A 28,000-nucleotide genomic window follows, 5' to 3' on the forward strand; every position below is an offset into this window, starting at 1 on the left:
TCTTGAATGACCAGCTCTTTCCTGAAGATTCTGGGAATCTATGCTAGAAGACCTCACCGTGTGAAAATTACATGCAATACGTTTGCTGCATTTGATTGGATTGGAGGTTTTGTACAAAGAATGGGCAACAGGTTGTAGTTGTATAAACGGGCATAGAAACTTGAAAAAAAGAGTGGATGCTGATAATGCAGTGTGTGGGGGGACAATGCCAACTGCCCAGAGACTGCTGGGTAAATGTTAGGAGGACAACTGCCCGTTAAGTCCCCAAGCAGGCTGCTTTCTTTATCTCAAGCTTCTAGGAACTTTTGCCTTGTGAGAACGGATTACTAGGAAGGTCGGAGTGCAATTTCATTGTCCTCTCAGTCCAGCAGGGATGAGCAGGAAGCCGGTGGGAGCAGATCTGGCTGTTTCGTCTGAGACTGTGCTGTATTAGGCTCAACTACGGGGAAATCAAACCACCATGGGGAAGACTGGCTGGCAGTCATTAGAGTCGTTCCGTGTTTGGGCCTCTGTGTTTCAGGGGGTGATAGGAGCCATTAACAGCTTACTTTTAGTTTCAGTAGCCAGAGATATTTTCATTACTAGTGTCCTCAGGCATAGACTTTTTAATTTAAAAAAAGAAAGTAAGTTCGGGATGGAAATCACCTATCACTACAGGAATGTCTCTGCAGCAGAAACACATTACAGTTTACCTGTCAATCTTACCATCATGCCGGGTTTATTAGGAGTGTCTGGAATGAGAAAGAGGAAGTAGGGAAGGGAAGTGATGGCAGGGTTCAGAGAGGAACCGCTGGAATCACTAATACCTCAGAAAAGCTGAGGGCTTAATTCCAATGTGGTACTGAGACTTCAAGTTTCTTACCTCTGGGGCTAGTTAGAAAGCGACCATTCTGGCTCTTAGATTTTCTCTACTTCTTCCAAAGCCATAATGCCCTACTTTTGGGGTTGTTTGGACAGGTGTTATGGTAGATTCAGATGGCTACAAATTCTTTGTCACTCTCCCCAGCAGGAGGGAGATTTTATTTCCCCTCCCTTTGAGTCTGAGCTGGCTCTGTATCTATGAACCAACAGACTGCCCCAGAAGTCCGCTACCAGTTCCCTGCCTGGCCCTTCAGAGCATGGCGGCTTCCGCTTCCTCCCTCTCAGAATACTTGTGACAGGGACACTCTCCCTTACAACACAGCTCCGGAGCTGGGACAGGGCTGAGCCACACAGAGAGGCCCGAAACCAGCTTTCTCACGGACTGGCAGCCCGTGGGAAAGCCATGTAGGACATCCCAGCCCAACCTCACCACAGAAGCAGGCCAGCAAAGTCCAGGCCACTCAGAAGATACCACAGAATCACGGGAGAGAATAAAATGGCGTCCGAAGCTGCTAAGTTTTGGTGTGGTTTGTCAAGCAGCCAGAGATAACTACAATTTATAAACAAAATGTTCACAAGGAGTAAGGTTATCTTGCTAACCAGCACAGAGTAGCAAAGCACATGTCGGGACACATGCTGAGCAGGAATGGAACCGTGATCATCGTTGTCCTTCAGCGGGTTTGACCTCAACACTGGCGTCAGCTTTGAGGGCCTCTTTCGAAGATTTAGAAAAAGAAAACAAAATCTCATTTTAATACAGCCTCATCCCTACACGGGTGTTTCACACAGACCTTATTTTTTAAACAGAGTTTATTGTATTTAATACATTATAAAATTTGAAAAATTGTAGGAAAGCAGCAGACTCAAACTGGAGCAACTCTAACAAGTAATAATTCTGGCCCCTTTGCAAAACTGATCAGTTTAAAAACAAAGTAATGTTCACATCTGTGAAGGCGGACAAAAAAGTGTGACTTCTGTACAAACTACATTTAAAATTTCATGTCTAATGTCTTTCGGATGCAGTGTGCTCATGAGAGTTTTTCTGAAGTCCTGCCTGGTGCCGCCTAAAAGAGAGGACATGAAACCTCCATATGCAAATAAACTCAATTCAAGGTGTTTTGTTTTTGTTTTGTTTTTTTTTTTTAAAAAAAAAAAGGAAAAAGACAGACAGAGGAAAAGGAAACAACGGATGGCTGTTGGCAATGGAAACCGTAAGGAGATGCGTCCTCACTGCTCATGGCTTCTATATTGGTCGGGGGGCCTCGGGAGGCCTGGGACACCTCACGGCCATCACAGCACCAACTGTAGCTACCACCTTTTAAAACATTTTTTTCCTTTTTTTGCATTTCCTACCTTTTGACATATATATATATTTATATATTTTTTTACACCTTGAGGATATCACTATTCCAATTGTTCCCATATGAATGAAGGTGTGGTCTCTATCGGATATAAATGTGTCTTTTTATTCAATTTTAGGTCCAGGACTTGGTTTGCTGTCCCAACTGCACATAAATGTCCCTTTTGTTTGTTTGTTTGAGTTATTTGTTGTGTACGGTTTTCTTTTTTTCCTCTTTGTATAAGAAATCTGTCCATTTAGTCCAGAGGCTCCTGCTTTATCCGGATGACAGAGGGCACGCGGGGCGTCCGCCTCAGCTCCCGTCGCAGGACGTACTCGCTGAACTGAGACGAGTCCACTCCTCCTCCACAGGAGCCCACGATTTCAAATCCTCTCTGCTGCAACCTCTCGAGGACCTGCATGGGGCCAAGACAAGCACCGGTTAGTGGGGAGATGGGCCCTCTGGCCACACACACAGCCCAAAGAAGTGTCCTCAAGTTTAAGCCCCTGTGCAGCCTGGGTCACTCTTACCCAACCCCTGGTCTCTCGAGTTGCTGCTTTCAGTGGAAGACCCTGGACAGAAGGGCAGGAGGGAGGGAGCATCGCTTCTAAGACCTCAGATGTACCCTTCTGTGTCCACTGCACACGGATCAGTTCATTTAATGGTTACAACCACCCAGCAGCATGGGTGGTCGGCCCATTTCATACATGGGAAAACTGAGGCTCCCAGCATGGAAGGGATGGGATTGGGTTTCCAACTCAGGTCTGTTCGGCCTCAGATGCCACATTTCTTGCAACATGCAACACTACCTTCTCTGCAAAAAGAGAGGGCTCGCATTTCAAATTTCATTTATCACTAAAATACCGTCCAGGAGATGATAGATGATATGGCCAGATGCTGATTTTATCTGAATTTACTCAGCCAGCGATTCACTCTCAACTCATTCACCCTCAGCTCTGCCACTGTTGAAGGCTGCCAGTATGGGCTTAATAGATTTCAGCTTAGAAGACGGATATCATTTCAACAGCAGAACAAATGGACTGCTGAAGACAGTTGAGGTTTATCTACAGGTTTTCAAGTTTATGGCATCTGAAATAGACTTACTGCCCTGTGTGCATTCAGGGAGGCAATGCAACAGTTGTATATTGGAAGACATATCCAAAATAAAGATATTCTTTAAACTTCTCATATAATCACTTCTCAGATAATCATCACTTCTCATAATCGCTTCAATTTTGAAATCAAATACCGAATACCAGAAAGATCCCTTGGTTGGTCACCTACACGTCTGACGGCCTTAAATGCAGAAACAACTCCTACATTCTCAGGTGAAAACACAGAAAATTAATATAGAGCATCATTTCCCTAGAAATCCAACAGACACTGGACGTGCAAATGTTCCCTGGGCTTCTGGTTATGATTAAATTCCTTCTCTACCACTCTAAAGGGAAGACAACTCCATCACAGCTTTAAAAGAAAAGTCTGGCTCAAAACTTTACATGGGGAATGAAGTGAAATGTTATTAAATAACTTTCAAAATTTACTCAATGTAAGGTGAACCCTTTCTACTTCTCTTAAATTATTAGTTTTTGGTCCTCTTCTTCTAGGTGGAATATAATTTGTGAGTTTGCCAAATGGCTAACTAGAGATTAGAAAACAATACAGTGTGCTTTCTAAAAACCCGAACTTTGCATGCTGGCAAATTAAAAAAAAAAATTCCTTAAGAGAACAAAATGAAAATTCTACCCTAAGGACAGCTCCATTTCTGTACCTGTATTTACCATGCAGACACACACCAGTCCACAAAGGGACAGGACGAAGAAAACAATTCCTAAGTTCAAAATCAAGAAGTGCTTTGGTGGCAAGTCAATAAAAAGGTGAAGACTCAAGAGCCCACTCCAAGATGTCCTTAGCAGAAGCAGGGACGTACCCCGTCAGCAAAGCTTGGCCAAACCACTGCACTGGAAAGGACTCTTTGCCTTGACTGGGAGAGGAATTACAAAGGTAGAAGCAGCCGTGAAAACAGCGCATGTAACTCGTACTATTTGTTCCGCAGTGCTCTTAGGTTGCTAAATTGTTAAATACGGAAATCCCGACGGCTTCTCCCCAATTGATATGATCATCATTCCATAGGCCCAGTGTTATGCTGGATGTGGTCAAAGCTTATTTCAATGTCATCCAAACAAGCTATGCTCCCTGGCCATTTCTTTTAAACATCAATCTGTTAAAGCAAAATCCCTTAAAATTAGTGATCACTTGACAATATTAAATCATTCCAGGGGTGGGCTGGAGTGTCAGGTCTTGTGTGTCTTAGCCCAAAACTTCTGGATGCCTAGAGCACAGTGCCTATTTTCTTGGTCGGCGGAGCAGGAAGCTAGAGTCATCAATTGTGTCATGGTCATGTCATGGCTGTGTCACCGACGACGCTAATCCAGATGAAAATATCCTCATCTGATTAGACTTATATATAACTGGGATACTTGCCAGGCATATGCATTTATTCCATGGCCTGAGTGGTGGGGCTGGGCTTTCGTCTGAGGGATGGAGCCCTAGGGAAGCAATGCCATCACGGCTCTGATGGGTGCTGCCCCCGCCTCCCTCTGGAGGGAAGTTGGGGCAGGTTGTGTGTGTGGGAAGTGAAAGGCTTTCAGAGTTTTAGAGGCTATGACAAATAGCAGAGGCACCACTCACGAAGTGGTTTGGGGTGTACCTCTGGCCCCATCAACCCAGCGGCCGCCATGTTGCCTGACAGCATGTGTCTCTTGCAGGTGCTCTTGGGACATTGCCTCTGCCAGTGTCTCCTGCTCTTCTGTTCGCAGACATTGTTCACAAATTTTAAAAATACAAATAGTTGTGGAACAATCTTCAAGAGGAATGGAAGAGTGGGTGTTTCTAGTCTTTGAGCTGTGGAGAGGTTTTGTTGGGTCAATCCTGAACAAAGTCATGGGCCCATTCCAATTAGAAAGAGCAAGGGAGGAGCCCCAAGCCCTTACTCTGTTTACCTCAAATCACTGGAGCCGAGGCATAAGTATGCCTCCACTTTCTCCCCAGCAAGATGGGGGATTCACAGTGCTTACCTGTTAGGGTTGTTCTAAGAAGACAAGGCATGTACCACCCTTGGCCCAGAGCTGCCACACATTAGTTAAGATGAAGAGCACACTTACCAGTGTCTAAGGGACAGGGCACCCCACATGTGAACCAAACTTTGGAATTCCAACCCCAAGTCTCCTCCTCCCATAGACTTCTCTGCCTCAGAAAATGGCAATTCCATTCATCCAGTTCCCCTGTCAAAAATCTTAGCCATCCTTGGCTTCTTAGACCCCAAAGCCATTGTCAGAGAACCTTGTTAGCTCTATGACACTCAAGATATTCAGAACCGACACATCCCCAACATTGCTAACCGGTTCCCTTGCTTCCATCATTTTCCGGCTGCTGCTGGAGTATTCATTTTCAAATCTGAGCTACATCATGCCACACCTTTGTTCAAAATCTTCAAATGGCTTTCCATTTTACTCACACAAGCAAATGGTCCCAAACCAAAAGAAACCGAAACAAAAAAATCCCAGAATGCTTACCACCGCCCAAGAGACAGTCATCTGTGATCTGTCCCTGGCTACCTGCTAGCCTCCTGTCTCAGCACTGCCTATCCCTGACACTTCCTTCAAGCCCTATGGGCTCTCCTGACACTGCTCAACATGCCAAGCAGACTCCTACCTCAGGGTCGTCACAACTTGCCATTTCCTCTGCTTGGGATATCTCATCCCAGCTGTCCTCTTCTCATCAGCTAACCAACACTTTTCTTCCTTTTTCTTTTTCTTCTCATTAAACTTTTGTTTTTAAGGGTCTCAACATTTCTGTTGGTTACTGTTTGCCGCCCCTCCCCGTCCTTCTCAGGATATAAATTCTGGGAAAATAGAGCTATTGTCTCTTTCTTCCTCTTCTGATCTCCAGTGCTCATACTAGCACCAGGCACATAGTCGATGTTCGACAAATACCCATGAAATGACTGAATGAGTGGGTAGGGGGTGCCTACACTTACATACCCAACAGAAGTGATGCCACCTGAGAGTTTCCCAGCTCCCTGGAGGGAAGGCACTGGGTGAAGACAAGGTTAAGTAACAGCATTAAGAGTGACACTGAATGCCACACAGTGTATGACAAGACCATACCTGGACCGAGTTGAGGTGACAGTAGCCATTCAGTGGAAACCTAATGACATGCGTTGAGTCGTGATTCCAGCCTGCGTTGACGGAGTTACACATCACGTCGCCGATCTCTGGAAATACTTCTTCTATCAAGGATTTGTCACCGCTGAGCGTGATCCTTTCTCCAAGGTCTGGGGCGACACGCACCACTAAGCACTCACAGGGCCTTGAAAAGCGACCACTTTCTCTGTCCTGCTTCCACCTTTCCATCTCCAACAACATGGGCTGAAGCTGAAAATATTTTGCTTCTTCATATAACAAAGTATAGTCCTGGAAAAAAAGGGGGGGGGGAGTTATTTCACAGTGCAAAATACAAACAGGAAGCACTGAAAATGTCCACAGATAAGAGGTGATTTTCTTCCACCTCTGTTTTTCCAGTAATCAAAACTGCGTGTAGGTTCTTTCCTCACCACGCATTTGCGCATGTTCATTCGGTGATGATAAAAGGAGCGTAAGGGTATTAAGCGCCAGGCAGGCCCTCTTCTAAATGCGACCCATAAATTAAGTCCTGTAACCTCCACAAATGCCCCGTGATTTTGCAGCCATTATTATTCCCATTGTGCAAACAAGACGAGAAAGGCAGAACCCAAGACTTTTCTCTTTCAGCAGAAGAGAGCCTCTGGGTATTTAAAATTGGTGCGGTGAGAACCCATTCTAAGCCCTCCTGATGGAGCCAGGCACAGGCTGCGGGTGCGGGTGCGGGAGGCACAGGCGCACTATCCACTGGGAGCCCACACCCCCTGTCCCTTTCCTTGACAGCTCAGAACTCCCGGTGGGAGGCAGGGGGCGGCGCCAGCTGGGGGCGGGGCTGCAGGTGGTGTCGGGTGGGCGCCTGATGGATGGGCACGCTGCTTCCACCTAAGCCTGGGTCCCCATCTCCCACAATCTGGGAGAGGCTGACGCACCTGGCCAGCTCTCCGCGCTGCCATCCTACAGTGAGGGAGGCCAACCAGCTCGTGATCCCTGCAGGACGGAGGGGCCAGAAAGGAAACCGGTCCCTTTCTGAAAGCACAACAATTAATCACCATTCTCTGAGCACGGTTTCTTTTTCTCTTCCTTAAAAACAGATCTACAGAATTAAACCAGCAATCTGGCAAGCAGGGATGAAAACACACAAGTCACTGAATGGGAGGATGAGGGAGGCTGAGGGGGAGGCAGCGGCATAGGAATGATGTTATCACGCGGGTCAGTTTTATGCCTACATGTAGCTATGACCGCAATCACCAGTGGGTGTGAGGCAAATGGACACCTATCCAGGCACAGGCGTGTCTGCGGTCCTTCCCCGGGCCGGAACTGGCAGGCGGTGCATGGAGCGTGCAGCAGAGCCGACACTGAGAGCCCGGGGCCTGGGAGTTGGCCCGGCCTCTGCCATCTGGATGGGATGGAGCATGGAGGCAATGACCACAGGAGAGCGGGTTTAATGTGGCACTTTGTTCTTTTTCTTGCAAATTAAGCAGGAAAAGCAGCAGCCAGAAGTTATTTGGGGCTTCCAGAGAAAAATGTGGAGAGGTGAGAAAGTGCCAGTGGGTCTCCAGGGGACCTTCCACTTCTGTGTTGAGACATTTGGGCCCAGGAGGATGCTGTCTGTCCCAGACCCTTCTCAACAGAATGGACCGCTCCTGTATTCTGCCTTCTCCTGGCAACCCCATTCTTAGGGGAGTCTTGGTTCCCTGCTGGAGATCATCTTCCTTTCACACTCTGGCACCTGCTTTGCCTCTGGACCCACAGGAGGTACTTTGAGGGGTGAGAACTAAGCTGAGGTGTGGCCACTCTTAACATAGGACAGAACTGGGGCGCCTGGGTGGCTCAGTGGTTTAAGCCTCTGCCTTCCGCTCAGGTCATGATCTCAGGGTCCTAGGAACGAGCCCTGCATCTGGCTCTCTGCTCAGCAGGGAGCCTGCTTCCTCCTCTCTCTCTACCTGCCTCTCAGCCTACTTGAGATCTCTGTCTGTCAAATAAATAAATAAAATCTTTAAAAAAAAAGTTAAAAAAACAAAAAACAAAAACATAGGACAGAACTGAGAGTCCGCCCCCACCGGCTTGAGGCCGTTCCTCCAGGGTATCTGGGACCCCTGGGGCGGGCTTGCCGACTAGGACGTATTCTGACTGTGAGACAGTGACCTCGATCTTTACTTACCAAGATGACAGCTCTCAAGGAGACTTAAAAACCGCATTGACAATCACACAAGCAACAGAAGTGAGAATTTCTGTTACTGCTTTTTATTTCCCTATGAGAATTAGAAAAATTACAGCACAAGGAAGAACCTGGACTCAAGTGAAAATATGTCATCAAGTCTTCAATCTGAGACTGCTTAGAGCAGTCTTATCAACCAACCTTGACCTTACGGAGGAATCCTTTCAAAGACTGCTGAATAGTGGCCATTAGCCTCTGATTAAATGCTTCCAGTGATAGGAAGCTTACTATCTAACAGGGCATAGCATTTACTTTGCTGGCCGCTCTGATTACACTTCTGGAAATTTCTTGGTTAGAATGACCTGAATTCCCCTGTAATTCCAACTTATTCAAATTCATCAGGGGTTACTGTGATCCTAAACTTTGACATGTGAACCCTTCACACATTTGAAGACAACAGTTATGTCTTAATATCATGCAGGATGAAAATAACCAATCTTTTCAGCTCTTTCTTATTTGTTATGACTTAGAGGTCCTCCGACATCTGGAATGTGCCTGACTTTGTCAACATACTTCTGAAAACCCAAACTGGAACTGAACCTGACATTTCAGATGTGATCTAATGAGTGTGGGAGTGATGCGGGACCTGTAGAACTGTAGAACTTTTGTTAGAACTGTAGAACCTTTGCTTGGTTGGGCATTCTTGATTATTGTTGTTGTTATTATTATTATTATATTTTGGCTGGACATTCTAACCGGTCTTAAAGCAGCCTGCATCATCTCCTACGGCTGCTGCAACAATTAGCACACACTGAGTGGCTTAAAACCACACACATTTAGGGCGCCTGGGTGGCTCAGTGGGTTAAGCCGCTGCCTTCGGCTCAGGTCATGATCTCAGGGTCCTGGGTTCGAGTCCCGCATCGGGCTCTCTGCTCAGCAGGGAGCCTGCTTCCCTCTCTCTCTCTCTGCCTGCCTCTCTGCCTACTTGTGATCTCTCTCTGTCAAATAAATAAAATCTTTAAAAAAACAAACAAACCACACACATTTATTCTCTTACGGTCCTGGGAGCTGGAAGCCTACAATGGGTCATTAAGGCGGTGTTTCTTCCGGAAACTCTAGAGGGGAATCCACATCCTTGCCTTTTTCAGTTGCACAGACAGCCCACACTCCTTGGCCTGGGGTCCCGCATCACTCCCGCCTCTACTATTGTCACATCTTCTCCAACTCTGACCCACCTGCTTCCCCCTTTCACTAGAAGGACCCTTGTGAGCACGCTGGGTCCATCTGCATGATCCACGATCATCTCCCCATCTCAAGACCCTTCACTTAATCACACCTGGAAAGTCCCTTCTGCCATGGAAGATGACATATTCCTGGCTTCCTGGAATTATGACGCGGACGTCTTTGGGGGGCCATCATTCTGCATACCACACCGCATAAGGTTGTATTGATCTTCTTGGTGTCTATTACCCTATCGGTTTACGTTTTGCTTACAGTGAAGTCTCCAGAACTTTCTATAAGAGCTGCTACTGAGCAAGGTCCTCTTACAGCATTTGTGAAAAATTTTAAATCCTCCATTAGTTACCCTCTTCAGACTGCCTACTGTAGGTTCTGGAATTTGTCCCAACATACTGAGAAATGTCCATTCTTTCATCCAATGTTCTGCTCCTGCTCTCGTTATTTTGGTCATTCTGAACCGAGTGTTCTGTTTCTGTATGTGAATCATTTCTTAAAAGCAATGACAGGAGTGAGCTACTTGCAGGCCTTGGTTCAGGCTGATGCTCAGGTAATAAATTAAGACTCTAGACTCTGGCTATTTGAACAGTTATAAAATCTCTAATTCTGAGATCAGCCAGCCCCCAGTTGTGGCATTTGCTAGGTGTCTGGCTGAAACACTGTGTTTGGATGGGCCTCCCAGGAGAAGGCTGGACACGTGGGAGGGGCCCTAGTCTCCAAACCACCCAGAGATTCTCCTTATCTATGAAATGAGAGGAATAAATCATAGCGAAGTTGCTGTCAGGCCTGATACACTGAGTCTATATCCATGACAATGTCCTGATCCACCGGTCTGTCCACCATAACCCAAAGGTAATAAGGCTGGCAGGACCTGGGGTGACAAATCCTCTATGCTCACTCTGAATCCTCACCCCTTTCTTTTTCCCTTTGAATTCAGAAGCCACATGGGTAATCCGCTCCGAGGTCTGGCCGTGGACTGACAGAGTGCTCCCTATACCATGTTGCCCATGTTCATCGTTCTCTGCTCCTGGAAAATCAGGGAAACACTGGCCCTTAGTAGACTTTTGGCCCCACTCAGTGATTTCTCAAGGATTCTGCCAGTAGTTTCTAAAGTGTAGCTTAAAGAGGTCCCCTGAAGGTCATCTTGTACCCTGGAATGTAACTCATGGGCCTGGCCTTGAACCATCTGAGGCCACCAATTGTTCCTGACCATTTCTACTTGGCCACCTGGCTCCATCCTCCCTTTACCACGTTGTTCCTTTGGGTCTCTGGGGCAGATGCTGTCTGCACTGGGCCAGTAGGTGCTAGAAAGCAGCTGAGCATGCGGGCTCTGTCTGACCATCAGCCCCACAACGTTCACTTGCCTCCAAGTGTCTCCCAGCTCAAGAATTAAAAAGGTCCTTCTTGTCGTTACCATTTTCTGCACAGTTAAGCTCACACTGGCCATTTGTTTTCTTGGCAGGCTCCTTTTGATTCGTCTTTCTTTGCTTCCTAACACATGCTTCCAGCCTCAACTCATGGGAGAACTCCCTGCAGAGCAGGCTCAGTGTCCACCGCAGCTTTCCTTAGGAACCTTCCCTTCTCTCCTCCCCTCCTTCCCTCCTTCCCTTCCTCAACCAGGATCAGTTAATTGTATTGTTCACGTCCCATATATTTTATTGTTTTATCAAGTTTCCCTTTAGACTCTCTGACCTCATGCTCATTTCCTTCTGCTCTCTGAATCTTTTGAAATCTTCTTTCCTTACACCTTGGTCCCTATCTGGCAACACCCTCCATTCCCTTCTTTGGCTTTTACAACCTCTAGACAACTCAGTCTTTCATCCTCAAAGTACGAGGTGGGATTGAGCAGGGTTTTATAGAGCAGCGGCAAGTTTGGCCCCAGATTTCCTTTCTTTTCTTTTCCTTTTTTTTTTTTTTAAGATTTTGTTTATTTACCTTAGAGAGAGAGAGCATGAGCAGGGGGAGGAGGGCGGGGCGGGGGGAGGGAAAGGGAGAGAGAATTTCAAGCGGACTTTAAGTTGAGTACAGAGCCCCATGGAAGGCTCCATCTCATGACCTGGGCCAAGACCAAGAGTCGGACGCTCAACCAGCTGAGCCACCCAAGTGCCCCTGAGCCCAGATTTTCTTTTGAGGGAAATGAATCCAAAGCATCCATATCTGCTTTCAGAAAAGCAACTCCAGAACGTACTAGATGCCATCATTCCTCTGCCCTGCTTGTGTGCCAATTTTATTTTCTTTCATTTAGGAAGCATCATTCAAATTTCTTGCTTAGTCTCATATCCAGATAAAGGAAAACCCATTATCATGTTTAAGTAACTTTAAAATCCTAGAATACATGTTTTTAAAACAAATCTTTTTGAGGTTTACAGTAGTTTTTTGAGGCACAGAAAGATCAAGATCCCGGGGCACCTGGGTGGCTCAGTGGGTTAAAGCCTCTGCCTTTGGCTCAGGTCATGATCCCAGGGTCCTGGGCTCGAGCCCTGCACCTGGCTCTCTGCTCGGCAGGGAGCCTGCTTCCTCCTCTCTCTGCCTGCTTCTCTGCCTACTTGTGATCTCTGTCAAATAAATAAAATCATGGGGTGCCTGGGTGGCTCAGTGGGTTAAGCCGCTGCCTTCGGCTCAGGTCATGATCTCGGGGTCCTGGGATCGAGTCCCGCATCCGGCTCTCTGCTCAGCAGGGAACCTGCTTCCCTCTCTCTCTCTCTCTGCCTGCCTCTCTGCCTAGTTGTGATTTCTCTCTGTCAAATAAATAAATAAAATCTTTAAAAAAAAAGGGAAGAAAGAAAGAAAGATCAAGATCCCATTTTACAGACAAACAAATTGAGCTTTGCCAAGACCCTGGAGAGAGGTACACGGAACAAGAAGGCAAATACGGGTGGACTTCAAAATGCAAATGGACCAAGTTTTGAAAGCTGATTTCTTGATTAAGTATTTGGAATTCAGAAAACATTCTCCCTAGAGGGAGGAAAGGGATATATATCGTGCATTCGTTTCCAACTGCTGCTGTAAGAAATGGCCACAAATTTGGTGGCTTAAAACAACACAGATTCACTCTTGTATAGTCCAGGGGGTCCGAAGTCCGAGATGGGGCTTAGGGCTACTTAGTCAAGCTGCCCGTAGGCAGGACTGCCTTCCTTCAGAAGGCTCTAGGGGACAATGGTTTTCCGGCCCTTTCCAGCTTCCAGGGGCTGCCTGCATTCCTTGGCTCCTGGCCAACAATCACATTACTTCCTTCATCACCTCTTCTCTGACTCTGACCCTCCTCCCTCCCTCTCTCCCTTCTAAGGACCTTTGTGATTCCACCGGGTCCACCTGGATTATCCAGGATAATCTCCCCATTTCAAGACTCTTAATCACAGCTGCAAAGTCCTTTTGGACACTTAAGGTCATCCATTCTGGGGATTAGAATGTGGACCCCCTTGGGGGTCATTACTCAGCTTGCCGCACACATTTACTGGTTCCACCCCACAGAGGTTTATTTAACTCCTAATGGCCTTGGAAGTTTTACACAGTAGTTGGCACATCCTTCCATCAAAAGGCAACTCAGCCACTTGTTCATTTTAAAATCTGTTCGTGTGCCAGATGCCATGCTAGATGCTGGGCGTATGAAAAGGGTCTTCCTCTGGGAAACATGTCCAGTCCATCCCGAGCCTCCCAGACAATGCTTGGCTTCCCAGAGGGCAGACGTGTACATATCAGGGTGCCTGCAAAGCAGGAGCACCAAGAAAATGAGGGAAATTAAGAATTTTATATTTTACATTTCAAAAATAGAATCCAGGTAGTAGTCATTGGGAAAAAAAAAATCTCTGTGGGACTTAACTTCCTTTAATTTTAATTTTTTTGGTTATTGTTTTGTTTGTTTGTTTTTGTTTGTTTGTTTTTGTTTTTTGGTGGGAGGTGGGCCACCATAGATTTTCCAGTATTTCAGGTTTGGGGTGTCTAAAATTCTTAATTTCCCTGGTTCGGCGATCTTTTTTCCTTCCTTCCTTCCTGCCCTCCCTCCCCCTCTCTCTTTTCTTTTCTTCTTTCTTTTTTCTTTAAAAGGACTTTATATTTTTACAGCAGTTTTAGGTTCACAGTTAAAACTGAGGGGCAATAGGCGCCTGGTTGGCTCAGTCTGTTAAGAGTCTGACTCCGTGCTTTCTGCTCAGGTCCTGATCTCAGGGTCGTGAGATCGAGCCCTGCTTGGGGTTCCATGCTCAGCACGGAGTCTGCTTCCCTTTTCCTGGTGCCTCTACCCCTCCCCCTGCTCTCTCCCTCTTTAAAATAAAATCTATAAATACATACACACATACATACATAAAACTGAAGGGCAAGTACAGAGATTTCCCATACACCCATCTTCCACCAGAGTGGTGCATTTGTTGCAACCAATGAGCCTACATGATCACCTGAAGTCCACAGTTCATACTAGGATTCACTTTTGCCACCGTTCAGTCTATGGGCTTGGACGCACATATAATGACACGTACCCACCATGAATGGCACCATACAGAGTAGTTGCACTGCCCTAACCCCTCTGTGCTCTGCCTGTTCATCCCTCCCACCGCCCCCCAACCCCCTTTCCTTTCTTCAAAGCCCAGGAAGCCTGGCCCACTTGATCCTTTTCCCCCGCTACCAATGTGAGACTTCTGGCCAGGAGGCCTCCTTCCCATCCAGCAGCGCCAACTTCCAGCTTCTCCTGACTACTCTTGATTTTCCGGGGGCGGGGTGGGGGGGGGGAGGCAGGATATCCAGCCTGACATTCAGCCTGAATGGATTTCAGCTAGTAAAGGAAACAGAAGCAGTGGCAAGGTGTCCCCTCTCCACCTGACCACTGTCTCCCTCCCCCAGCACCTGTCAATCTCCTAGAGAAAGGTAGGGTAGACACAGGGGATAATGATGGGGTGTTTGTGGCGGAGCTGAGAGCAGATCCATCTGCATTCTCAAGCCACACCCCGGTTTTGCAATTCACCGGGATGCTAACCGCAGGGGCGAGACCTGGTGTGTAGGGCGGGGTGAGGGCAGGGGATAGAGATGCCATCTGAGATGGTGCCAGGGCTGCTGGCTGGCTGTTTTGCCTGCCTCCCAACCCTCCTCTTTGGGTGCTGTGGCTGGTCTTGCTTCTGAGGGAGTGTGCTTGGGAGAGGGAGAGAAGTGATCCTGGGGAGGGGTCCTACGAGTCATAGTCTCTGCACCAGGGACACAAGTACTAGGGGACAGCAGCTGAGACTACAGGCTGGGGCAGCCATCCTAAGGGGGCACTCTCTTAGATACTGGAGAAGAGAATTCTTGGAGGTCTACCCACCTGACCACTCTGCCTTCTCCAAGAAAGTCCGACCCTCAAGAGTGAGCGCCTAGAAGCCACATGTGCTTGCCACAGCAGACCGGCCACAGCCTATGCACTGGCCCCTAGGGCCAGTCAGATGGTCTCTGCAGAACCAAGGACGGGGAAAGAAACCCCCGGCACTGTTGGGGCAGAGCCATGGACACCCTTCTAGAAGGAGTTGGTGGCCTCCCAAGTCTGAGGGCCTCAGAGTCACCCTGAGAGAGAATGCTCCCCCACTAATTCTATGCGATAAGCTTCCCATAAGAACTTCCTTCCTCTCTTTCTTCCTGGTTCTCAACTGGGGCTGATTTTGACCCTAGAGGACATTTAGCCAAGTCTGGAGATGTTCTGGGTTGTCCTAGCTGGCTGTGTGCTGCTGGCACGTGGTGGGTGGAACCCAGGGATCCTGCTCAACATCCTGTAACACAGGACAGTCCCGCCACGGAGAACCATCTGGCTCAAAACGCTAATAGCGCAAGAGGAGAAACTCAGAGCTTGACCGAGATCGTTAACAAATGTGCTAGCCTTCAAACACGGATGGTTACTAATGCCATGTAATATGAGGTCCAAAATATCACCAGAGATGTATTCTCACCAAAATGTCTACCTGAAACCCATCAGGCCTTCAGATATAATTTGCAATTTACAGGGAATCAGAAGTTACAGTAATGAACCAAACTATCTATGACAAGGTGGCCAGACAAATCCAGAAGGGGGACTCTCTGTGGGGCACCTGACCCGGTTTCTTCAGTGTGTTGGCATCATATAAAAAGTGACAGACTATGCTAGGTAATAAAAGGAAGGAACACAACTGGATTCGATATGTGGTCTCACATCAGACACATCTTGGAGAAACCGCCCGCAAAGACAGTCTGGGATCAAGCTGGGAAATCTGAATATGGTTCCAGTATTAGAGAAAGTCTGATTTTATTGAAACAGGAAGATAGGGATTACTGTCTGAAGTAAGGACAGGAGAAGAACCAGAAGGTCATGCATACTGGCAATCTCCGAGAGATGGGAATATGAGGCTTAGACGTTTTTCTAATTTTCTACAATGTGCATATCCTTTTCTATGATACTAACAGCTTATCAGAAATAACAGATACATTTTTTTAAACTTAAGCCAGGGATAGGTAAGTTGTGGACTGTGTATTAGCAAATTTTTCTTTACCTTATCTGTGGACATTTAACTGTGACCATAAAAGATGCGAGCAATGTGGGGGACACTTACCAAGGATGTTCAGAACACAAGGCTAGAAAGAGGTAATTTTCTGTGATTCCCCATCGAAAAGGGAACCAGAGCTGGTGTACTGGACTCCTGGTGTACTGGGAATTACAAATGTGTGTGTGTCTGCCTAGACAACACACATGTACGTAAGCAGAAAACGAAGCAACGATGAACAAGTCCTTATCATTGGGAGGAGGGGAAACGAAGGACAGTCACCTCCATAATAAAACAGTGCAGAGATGTTCTACAATCACTTACTAGAGAACAGATTCCAGTGGCTTCCAGCAGAAGCAGGGCATGAGCAGCTGCCACTTCAACGATGACCTAAATCGGTAGTGGGGCTCTAGTGTAGGTGCACAAGGGCATTTTAGGGGGGAGGTAGGATGCCGTGATGTCAGCATGGCACACGTTCACTCAATCCACCATTAAAGAGCTGGAGAGGGGAGCCAGAAATCAAGGAATGCTTTCCCTACCAAACCTAGTTAAGACAGATTCTCTCCTCATGCTGTGTCCCTTCTCCCAGGTCAGGAAACAGACTCTGACGAGGAAGCAAGCACCTGTTGTGCTGTTGAGGGACGCGAAGACTGAGAGCTCATTTGTGTGCGTGTCTGCATTTGTGGTCGGCCCAAGCTGCTTCAATTCCACCATCAGCCAAGGAGCTGAATGGCCACCTCAGCTTCCACTCTCCTCCTGCTGCACCTCCAGGTTTCAGAATCCCCATAATTTATAGCCTGTCGCCTGGAGCTTTCATGGGAAACATTTCAGGGCCCTGGGAGACGTGACTTCCATTTGACAAGCTTTTTGTCTTTTTCCCCAAGCGTATGCTACAGCTAAATCCTTGGGCAATTAATGGCTATGTTTTGCACTTAGAATTGATGAACAGCAGGGTTCTGGAAACCTCAGGGAACTCAAAAGGTGCAGAGAGGTCACCTTGCCCATCCTAGCCCACTGGGTGAACCTTCAAGGGGCTGTGGTCAGGGATCAGCCGCAGCCTAACTCCCATGAAGAAGTCTGTCTCTCCACATCTAACTTCAGTGCTCTCCAAGAACAAAATAACATCCTGAATGGGTTCACAATACCTAGCTCCATTTCTGGGACACACTGCAACTCACAACAAATGGCTGTTGTCACGTTCTAACTATAATTCCCCATTGGCTGCTTTGTATTTCCTGGAGTCTGCATCTTTCTTAGTCATGGGATTATAAATTAATATTTTACCCATGTAAGTTGCTTAGGATGATGGTATTATACACACGTTTTTAATCTGCCCTTTTGTCCAATAAATTAGTCCTATAAATTAATGTATTGCTTCTGGTCTCCTGTGACTCCTGCTGTATTTAAGTTAATTAATACTAAGTAATTATTATGTGCCCAGCGCACAATGTCCTTTAGAAAATATAAAAAGTCCATGCCTGGGAGACCCTTACAAGGAAGAGAGTCCGGATATATATTTAAGATCTCCAAGTTTGGATGTAAGAAAGTATATGAGCAGGTATGGGGTAGGAACCAGATCTGGTTTGAATGTGGGGCTCATGTCATTTGTTTATGTATCCATCCGTGTGCCAGGGCTGAGCTAGTGGGACAGTTACTGCTGGCCAGCTTCCCCAACAACTGTTCCCAGCCCCTAGCCCTTGCTCATTTCTCTGACTACAGAAGCTAAAAAATAAAAACATCCCTTTCTCAGCCTCCTCTGCCTGTCAGGGAGGCTCAGTTCTAGCCACTGACCAATAAAGGGAAAGTCTACTGGGGAATCTTCTGACAAGGACAAAAATTTTGTGAGTTAAAAAGGCTTTTGGCCCATTTTCCTGCCTGGAATGAGGATGTGATGCCTGGAGCTGCGGCAGGCACCTTATGACCTTGAGGTGACAAGTGTGAGGCCAAAATGTCAACACTGAAGATAGTAAAACAAAAAGACAGAGTCCTCATCCCTGATGACACCACTGAGCAGACACCATTGTCAAAACCACGGACCTCTGATTTCTTATGTGAGAAAAAACAAATCTCTGTTAGTTTAAGGCACTGCTGATTGGCTATTCCAACACCTGTAGCCAAAAGCATGTATAACTTATAGTTGGGTACACAGAGCTAGACGGCGAAGACAAATAATTACAAATGTACATGTGTGACCACGGGGAGAATCGCAGGGTACAGGCAAACCTAAGCTGGATGAGGCAGGGATGGCTTAGTGATGAATACAACGAGCCCGGAAAACAGATCAAAGGCCAGGAAAAGAGCATTCGTCAGACAGAATGGTCTCTTTGAAGTGGGCAAGGACATGGCATCCTTGTGGAACTAAGGAAAGTCCTGTAGGGTATATATGTAAGTAAGAGCTGGGTGGGGGGGTGCGGGTAGAGAACACGGGTTGGAGTATTCTGGGTCTTGTGGGTTCCGACAAGGATATGCTGCTTTGCTCCAGGAAAAATGAATGGGACGCCTCTGTAGAGTTATAAGCAGGAGCAAGTCATAACTCTACTTTTTTCAGAAAGTGTCCCTTGGTGAGGGATGGGGTGGGAGAGGGCAGAGGAGTGGGGGAGGGGGAAGGGTGTGGCTATAAAAGGGCAATAGGAGGGATCCCTGCCATGATGGGAATGTTCTGTGCTTGACTGTATCAAGGTCAACATCCTAGTTGTGCCGTTGTACTATCATTTTGCAAGTTGTTACTACTGGTGGGAACTGCATAACATAGGATCTACTATTTTTTCTTAAAACTACATGAGAGTCTACAATGATCTTGAAATAAAAAGTCTAATGAGGAAATGTCTCCCGGTTTCAACGTGGAGAGAAGATGGGAGGGGGAAACGGTGGGAGAGGAAATCGATTAGGAAACTACTCCAAGTTATCCAGAGAGCTGAGCTTTGGATAGGGAGGTGGGATGAGAAGCAGGAACTGATTTGGGAAGTACCTGGAAAGTAGTACAGACTGGCTCGCTGACGGATCGTGTTTGGGGGGTGAAGACAGAGACAAAGTGCAGAATGACTTCCAGGTTCCTGCCTAGAGCAGGCAGGTGGATTCTGACATATTTTACAGAGATGGGACACAAAGCAAGGGAGCAGGTCTCACAGGGGTTGGGGGGGGGGGCGGACATGGTCAGCTTTTGACAGGGCAGCTTAAGGAGCCAATGAACTCTCCACATAGAGATTCTGAGTGGTCATTTGGAAATGCAATCACTCTCAAATAGAACTAAAAGTGAAATGTCCTTCCTTTACCCCTTCCCCCAATTCCACTGCATTCCTTCTAGGAACACAGGAGTGATAAGGAAAACACTGCCCCCCCCCCCGACTGTTGCCGTATCACACTTCCAGCCCTTCCTTTTCTACTCGCTTCCTTGCTCTCCGACACAAGAAGCCTAGACCTGATTGGCAAACACCTGGCATTCGAGGCGCCAGGTCTGATTACTGGCAGGGGCCACTGCTGAAGTCCGTGCCCCTGTACAGCAGGCCCCCTCCTTCTCCTTCCTCCCCTCACGCCCTGTGTCCAGTGCAGAACTCAGCCCTACTTCCTGTCTCCACGTGGGGCCAGAGCCTGCTTTCTAGAAGCAGTCCTGACTTTCTTCCTAGCTCTCTGCTCCGCCTGCATCTGGTGCGAGGCTAGCACCTACCCCGGGCCAGCTCTTTTCTGCTCGTGTCTGAGCAGGTGTGTCCCCAAGGTTACACTGAGGGCTGCAGGTGGGAGACCTCCCTTTGGCCTCTGCGTGAGATGCTTGCCAGTGAGTGAAGTGGCATGAAGGGAAGGCAGGGAAGAGGTTCAAAAGTTGACACAGAAAGGGAAAAAAAAAAAAAAAGACACATTCAAAATTACCCCTGAAAACCCTCCAGGAAGGTGCCATCTGAGAAACAGACTCCCAATAGGTTTTCCTTCCGGAAGTGGAAGAGAGCAGCACTAATAAAGTAGCTTACTTTCGTAAGGAGCCGTGTTGCACAAACCAACTTCGTCTGTCTTTAAAGCCGGAATGGCGCTCAGCACCGTCACAGGTGCACTCTGGAAGGTCCCTGGGCGCCGCCACTGGTGGGGGAGCCATGGGGTCACGTGCTGCCTCAGGCTGATTTCACGGCTGCCGGAAGTGCCCACGCTCGCTAGCTGCAGTTCTGACTCTTTCTCTCCCATTTCCTCACCAAACGTATACTTGGCAGGTGCCCCACAGCTCAAAATCCTGAAGGAGAGGATGGACGGAGGCCTTCCCGAGGCCCTACTCTTTGGGATCTAATCTTCTAGATATTTTTTGTGTATTTACGCATACGTATTTTTTACATAAATACGAATATGGCTATGCATCTTTTGAAACTTAGTGATTTCGCTGAATGACAAAAATCTTGGTGATTCCCCCACCCCCTACATCAGATAATAGAGCTATTGGTGAGTATGTGCCATTGCTGAACATCTTTTTTAGTTGTATCAAGTTTTTGCTATTACAAATAATATGACCAAATTAAACATCCCATATACATATATCTTTGCATATTTACGCAACTATTTCTAGAAAATAAATTAACAGACTCCAAACTCCTCGATCAAAGAGTATGTATGGTTGAAAACTTAAGAACTGTTGAACTGCCCTCCAAAAATGTTTATTCCCAACCACAATGTATATCCCCGACACTATATATTAACAATTTTTTACATTTTTGCCAATCCTATAAATAAAAAAGGGTATCTCAATTTTTGTTTCTTTGAGTCTACAGAGATTGAATTATCTTTTCAAATGTTTGTAGGCAATTTCTATTTTTTTCTTTGGGAGATTTCTGTTTCTATTTAAAAATGTTTTCCATTGGATTGTCTGTAGGTTTCTTACAGATTTTAGGAACCTCTCTTATTAATGATATTAATCTTTTATTGTAAATATTTCCTGTAATCTAACACATGTCTTTTATTTGTATGTGGTTTATTTATTTTTTAATTTTTTTCATATGTGGTGTCTTTAATTCAACTTTTTTTTTTAAAGGCTATGTTCTGGGTATTAAGTCTTCCTTGGGTAGGCCCGCTCTGCCTCAAAATTATGCTTTCAGAAATATTTTATTTTTATTTTATTTTATTTTTTTCTGATATTTTTTACAGTTTTCATTTTTGTTTATTTCTGGAGTATGTGTAAATTTGACATGAGGTATGGCTTTGGCTTAGACTTTTTCCAAATGTCTCTGTGCCAACTATCTCAGTGCCAATTACTCATTATTCCTTTGTTTTCCCATTGATTGAATTACCACCTTTTCAATATACCAAATTCCCTTATACACACATCTGTCTCCAGACCCTGACATTTTTTAATTACTCTAGCTCTCCAGTATGTTCTGATGTCTAGTAGGGTACATCTGCCACAGCCTGCCACGACCACCACTATTATCATCCATAATTATTTATTTAGCTATTCTTAAGCTCTGTTTCTTCTACATACACTTTATAAATGGATCAAATTTCATTAAAAAAACCTGTGACTTAAATGGGTTTGTTCTGAATTTATCATCTGGGGACAGGTGACATCTTAACAATATGGAGGCTTCCCATCCCAGAACACAGAATTTCCCTTTAGTATACAACTTCTCTTTTGCATTTTATGTAGAGATCTGCACTTTTCTTAATCAGACTTTGCCCATTTCTTGTTAGGTTTGTTCCTAGGTATTATAAACTTTGCTGTTACTATGAGTGATATATCTTTCTATTATATCTTGTGATTGGCTCTTGCTATTCTGTAGGAAAGCTATTGATTGTGATATATTGATCCTGAATGTAGATGCCTTAATGAGTTCTTCATTAGTTCTAACAGTATTTCGTTGATTCTTTAGGATCTACTTAAAGAATATTAACAACTGCAAAAATGACATTTGTGTATATTTCCTTCTAATATTAACACTTTCTATTTGTTCTTGTCTAACCTTTGTTACTAACTTCAAAGGGAACAATCTAAAATTTTACTGTCAAGTGTAATACTTGCTTTAAATAGCTGGAAGAAGAAGTCTATTAAGCTAAGGAGGTCTCCTTGTATTTCCTACCTTACGAAGACTTAGCAGGAGTAAGCTCTGAAGTTCATCAACTTATTTTCAATGTGCTCAAATAAATTATAATTCAGTTTTTAAATAAAATCAGTCCTCATCTGGTCACTTAAAACATTAAGTACCATATCCTCTATTTCAGGAAGACAGTATAACCATGTCAGCGACCTCTGATGCCATGAGAGTTGGTAATATGTTAAAAATGTAGAGCTTAAAATGTCTTGAAATGTCTTTGAGCGCATCAAAACAAATCACATATTTAATGCTATTGGTAATTTAACGTGAATCCCTCACCTTGAAATCATCAGGAATGAGGAGTTTTGATGTTCGTAGAAAATTCAAGATATATCTGAACATCTGTCCATCTCTGTCAATGAAATAATGCTGTTTGAGACTGTCCAAAACAATGGGCTCTGTACCATCAAAAAGTCTTCCGATTCTGTGATAGAAAAGAGGGAACAGTGAAAACAATTAGAAATGACTGGCCACTAAAACTAAGCGCTATGGCTCTGTGTCACTGTCAAAGGCAGGAGTTTCAAAGGTGGCGGTCAGGAAACATCACCTGGTACATAGTTAACGCTTCTTGGAGAAGTACTGGTACTTGCTTGATAAATATTTCAGGACCAGACAATTCAAAATAGTCTCAGGCTTTTTCAAGTAAATCCTTTCATTCACTGTCTGGAACCTGTAAAGAAAATGTCCCTGACATGGTGATTACAGCTAAATGCTGTCACTGTGATGGACAACCCTTTCCCTGGGTTACTTAAAACCAACTTCTCTGCTACTTTAAAAAAAAAAATGTTATTGCTCCAAAGTGTCTTTTTAACAGATTCTATGGAGAAAGCAATTTAGTTTTTAAGAAATCTGTTTTCTGAGCTTTCCCCACCCATGAATCACAAACTTTCCAAAAATAAAGCAATGCCTATATGCTAACATCTATATTTAATTATAGAAAGGAATCATTGAAAATATCACTCGTCTAAGAGAATATGTTTTTCCATTAACAATATACAGTCTAGTTTCTTAGGTCTCAGCAAAAACCATCTGTCACAGCCAGGCATCATTATAAAAAAATAAATACTTGACCACCCCCAAAATATGTTCTAGTACTGGAACACGAGTGGCTACGGGTCATTTTTAAAAACAGGAATCCACAATATGTTTTTCCCATTTATAGAGTTAACAGTTGAACAATGTACTACAGTTAAAGCATTCTGCATTCATTCATTATCATTTATCCCTTTAAGTACAGTTGAACCTACATATTTCAGTATATATTCAGTTAATACAAAGTGGTCACATCGTACCATAAACAAGTGGACAGCTGGCTCATGACAAATATCGTATATCAGAAAATAGAACTGACACACTAAAAATCACTTCCTTGATCAAAAGGTGCATTGCACTTTTCACTAACAGTGTAGGGAGGCAAATGGCTCTATTTTTTCATGAAAAGCTTTTTTGGAACTCATACAGTCTATCTCTGATTTGGAACATCGTTTTATTGCTTTGAAGACAATTTTGAAATCACATGTTGAAATGTGACAGAGGAAATGGTAAATCAATACTTTTTACCCCTCCTAAAATACAACAAACAAACTGACAAATAGAGAAGGTGTTTCCCCTCCTTCCCCCAAAAGAAAAGCTTGGGAATTTGTTTCAATAAAAATTTTTCAAAGATAATTAGAAAACTCATGTCCTACCTGAAGGTAGTAAGTACAAAGAAGAGAGCAACCAATTACACTCAGGTCCTATTTTTTTTGACAGAGAGAGAGAGAGAGAGAAAGAGATCACAAGTAGGCAGAGAGGCAGGCAGAGAGAGAAGGGGAAGCAGGCTCCCCGATGAGCAGAGAGCCCGATGCGGGGCTCAATCCCAGGTCCCCGAGATCATGACAGTCAGGTCATATTTCTAAAACTCAGTATTTTTTTCAGCTGATGTTTTTGTCCAACTTTCCATGAATGGAGGGTGATTCACAATTCCTTCCTTCCACAGTTTTATCCAGGGTGTGGCTCCCAACCATCCTAGGACTCCTTCACCGCAAGCAACCTTGTCATTCATTTCCCATTAACACATCAATCAAACAGGCTACAGGAAGAAGCAGTGAAACTAAAACACACTCAGTCACTTATTTATAGTGTTTCCAGCAGAGTTTGGTGTGGGATGGGAAAGAACGAGACTTGTTTGCTTATTACTAAGACATTTTACTCTTCATTGTTAACATGATAAACTTATGATGGACAGGGGAAGAAAAGGGAGTTCTGTTTACTAAGTGCTGTCCAGATATCATGCCCTTTCCTCAGCACTTCACAGATGTAAAGGATCCATTATCTTCCTTTTAAAGATGAAGAAACAGGCTCAAAAGGACGAGTAACTTGCCCAACTAGTTAAGTAGCATTGGAGGATTTGTGCACAGTCTGTTTGATCTTAAAGGGGCCTCCCTACAACGGATGGAATGAAAAGAATTGCCACTATCGAAGGAAAGCTTCTGATCTAGAGTTTTTACTTTCTATCTTCTGTTTGTTTAGCAAGAGCTTTGCAGTGAAATCCAAGCGTGTATATCGATTACTTATGTGGCCTGTAATATATTAAATTAGTACCAGTGACTGCAAGTCACTTTAGTCACGAGATGAAAAGCAAGTATTTTATTCTTTTTTTTTTTTTTTAAATATTTTTTATTTATTTGACAGAGAGAAATCACAACTAGGCAGAGAGGCAGGCAGAGAGAGAGGAGGAAGCAGGCTCCCTGCAGAGCAGAGAGCCTGATGCGGGGCTCGATCCCAGGACTCTGGGATCACGACCTGAGCCGAAGGCAGAGGCTTTAACCCACTGAGCCACCCAGGAGCCCCAAGTATTTTATTCTTAAATAAGTCCTATGCTTATTTTCTTAGAAGCTCAATTTCAAAATCTAGCCCTGGATGTGCTCTGGTACAGCATGAGTGACTGGTGAATCTCTACGGAGTCAACAAGTAAGGGAGTGACTAAGTGGTGAGGGGAATTTGGCTGGGCCCTTTCCTAGCTGTGATCTGGGGGAATGGACTTCTCTGTATCTCCGTTTCTCTTATAAAATGATGTCTTTCTGGGCACCTGGGTGGCTCACTCTGTTAAGTCCCTGCCTTCTGCTCAAGTCATGACCCCTGCTTCCTGGGATGGAACCCCACGTTGGGCTCCCTGCTCAACGTCAAGCCCGCTTCAGCACCCCCCCATGATCTCTCTCTCACAAATAAGTAAGTAAAATATTTTTTTAAAATTACGTTTCTTTTATAAAATTGCCCTTTTCCTCGGGGTTGATGAGAAAAAGCAAACGGGGTCATGATGGGCTCACAAACAGGGCAACAAGAGAAGGTGTCCCAAGCTTGCGAACAACCATTTCTGTGGAAGCACATCTCAGAAGACAGCAGGCACTAGAACAATCTGGGCCTTAGTGTCTTGTCAGAGACCTCAGTGAGGTAGGACAGACGTGCCATTTAAAAGGCTTTTAGGGAGCGCCTGGGTGGTTCAGTGGGTTAAAGCCTATGCCCTCGGCCCAGGTCATGATCTCAGGGTCCTTGGATCGAGCCCGGCATGGGGCTCTCTACTCAGCGGGGGGCCCGCTTGCCCCCCCACCCCCGCCGCCTGCCTCTCCCCCTACTTAAGATCTCTATCAAATAAATTAAATCTTAAAATAAAAGGCTTTTAGGGTGAAAAAGCCCCCAGCAAACCCCACCTCTGGCAGATTCGGGAAACCGGGCCTCATTGCAATGAGAAGCACCTTCGCAGCGCACGTGGCCGAAATGGGAGGCACAAGGGAGGAGCTGGAGGGAAGTCTGAGAGGAGGCCCAGCGAAGGCCTGTGAGGTGGCTGCCATCTTTGGGCGAGGCACTGAGGGAAAGCTCGGTCTCCAGTCAGAATCACTCAGGCTGAAAGAGGGCGGAAGCTAAGGAGAGGAGCCCCAGTGAGGTGCACAACCAGGCGCGGGGCTGAGGGCCCAGAACCTTCCTCGCTCCCGGAACCTTCGCCGCCAGCTCTTGCCGGGCCCGGGAGACTATGCCTAGAGGACCAGGAAGAGCAAAGGAAGAAGCCCCAAGATGGCAGCACTTCCCTCCATCCGGGCCCAAGCCGAGTAGTCCCAGCGAGAGCTGAGAGGGAAAACGCTGTGGAGAGAAGGGCAAGGCTTGAGAAGGGAGAGCCCCCGGGGCCTCGCCAAGGCACATTCCCGTCAGAGGAGTAGGGCCTCTCCGAAGAGGTGGCGGCCCCATATTTGAGACACCAAATGTCAGGAGTAGTAAAGGGCAATGTTAAGCTGCTGATTTTTTCTACCTTTTAAAAGGAAGCACGTTCTGAGCTGTGAAAACAATGCGGAAGGACAAGGCGGTGCCAGGGATCGTAAAATGGCGTCCTGGGGTCTGTTCTGAATGTGCCGTGGCAAAGTATTGTTTGGCTAAGCAAACAAGGGGGGAACATCGGCATGGGCTGTATTTCTTGTGGACATATGAATGGAGTTACACATCACACTGCAGTGATTTGTAAACTCCGGTGCCTGAAAACTATGTGGAACTGATTACAGTTTACTAACCTTGGAGAACATTCCTGTTTTCCAACTGACCAAGACCAAGCTGGCTCCGGATGATGTATGGCCGCCTTGGTTTTTGGTGTGTTGTTTTGTTTTTGACACTCACTGAACCAAATAGCAATGCTGAGAAAAACGTCCTTCCACGGTTATAATTTTTTACATTTATTTTTTAACGTTTTGGACAATTTCAAAGTTAGGCCAAAGCAGAGAAAATGATATAATAAACCCCCAGTTGTCCATCTAGCTTCAAAAGCTATCAACTCTTGGCCAAGCTTGTTTCACGGATACTTCTATCGCTCCCTCTCTCCTAGTGGAAATTTTATAGTAAAACCCAAACATCCTGGTCATTTTATCTGTGAATATTTCATTAACTAATAAGATTATAAAGTTTCACTAAAACTGTGCATTAAAAGATACTGAAATATATTTCTCTGGCTTTTTAATATTAACACTGTTGATTATTGTTTATGGAACAAATAATGCAGAAATTAAGCTCCTTCTTGTGGAAAGTTAAGTCTGTTTCCCCACTATGGCTCCCCCTCTCTCTGGTATTAAAGAATGGTCTTAAATGAAAAAGAGGATAGGGATAGGGCCCGATATACTTTAGTGTGACCCTGTCATTAAGAATTTATTTTTTCTTGTGCATTCATTCATAGGATCTGGTTTCTTTAATTTACTGTGACTCAGTTCTTTAAGAATTTCCCTTTATTGTGCAGTCATTCAATCATTTATTCTACCCATATTCACTGAGCTTGATCATGTGAAATACAGGGAACGCAGTGGTGAATAAACCACACATTCCTTGCTTTCGTGGAATTTTCCAGTCTGTGGGGCTGGGAACACAGATCAAGCACAGTGTGTCACTGGGTACATAGAGTGGGTTATGGGAGTACATAGGGGGTGCACCCAACTCAACTTTGGGGAGGCATGGGAGAAGGAGAAAGTTCAGTGGAGACCTGAAGGACAAGCAGAAGTTGGCAGGTGCCAGGGCAGCAGGTAAGGTCAGGTAAGAAAGGAGAGGGACAGGAAAGATAGAAAGTCTTGAAGCTAGAAGAAACCTGGCATGTGATTACTCTCCACTGGGGCACCGTCGGGCACCTAAAAAAGGAGGCTTGAGCAGCAGAGTCAGGTCATGAAAAGCTGCATAAGCTACACCA

The 28,000-nt window shown here is 45.4% G+C and overlaps 1 protein-coding gene across 2 annotated transcripts in view; it reads right to left on the reverse strand.

The window, feature by feature from the left end:
• Positions 1-1,653: 1,653 nt before the first annotated feature.
• Positions 1,654-28,000, reverse strand: part of KCTD1 (potassium channel tetramerization domain containing 1) — a 91,130-nt gene continuing 64,783 nt past the window's right edge. For both annotated transcript variants that reach the window (XM_046025520.1, XM_046025519.1), the window contains exons 3-5: positions 22,588-22,732; positions 6,371-6,676; positions 1,654-2,616 (exon numbers count right to left, since the gene is read on the reverse strand). In XM_046025520.1, the coding sequence (XP_045881476.1) occupies positions 2,458-2,616; positions 6,371-6,676; positions 22,588-22,732 (610 nt within the window). In that variant the 3' untranslated portion in view covers positions 1,654-2,457. The remainder of the gene's footprint in view (positions 2,617-6,370; positions 6,677-22,587; positions 22,733-28,000) is intronic.

The sequence above is a fragment of the Meles meles genome, chromosome 12, assembly GCF_922984935.1.
Source record: "Meles meles chromosome 12, mMelMel3.1 paternal haplotype, whole genome shotgun sequence".
Lineage (NCBI taxonomy): Eukaryota > Metazoa > Chordata > Mammalia > Carnivora > Mustelidae > Meles > Meles meles.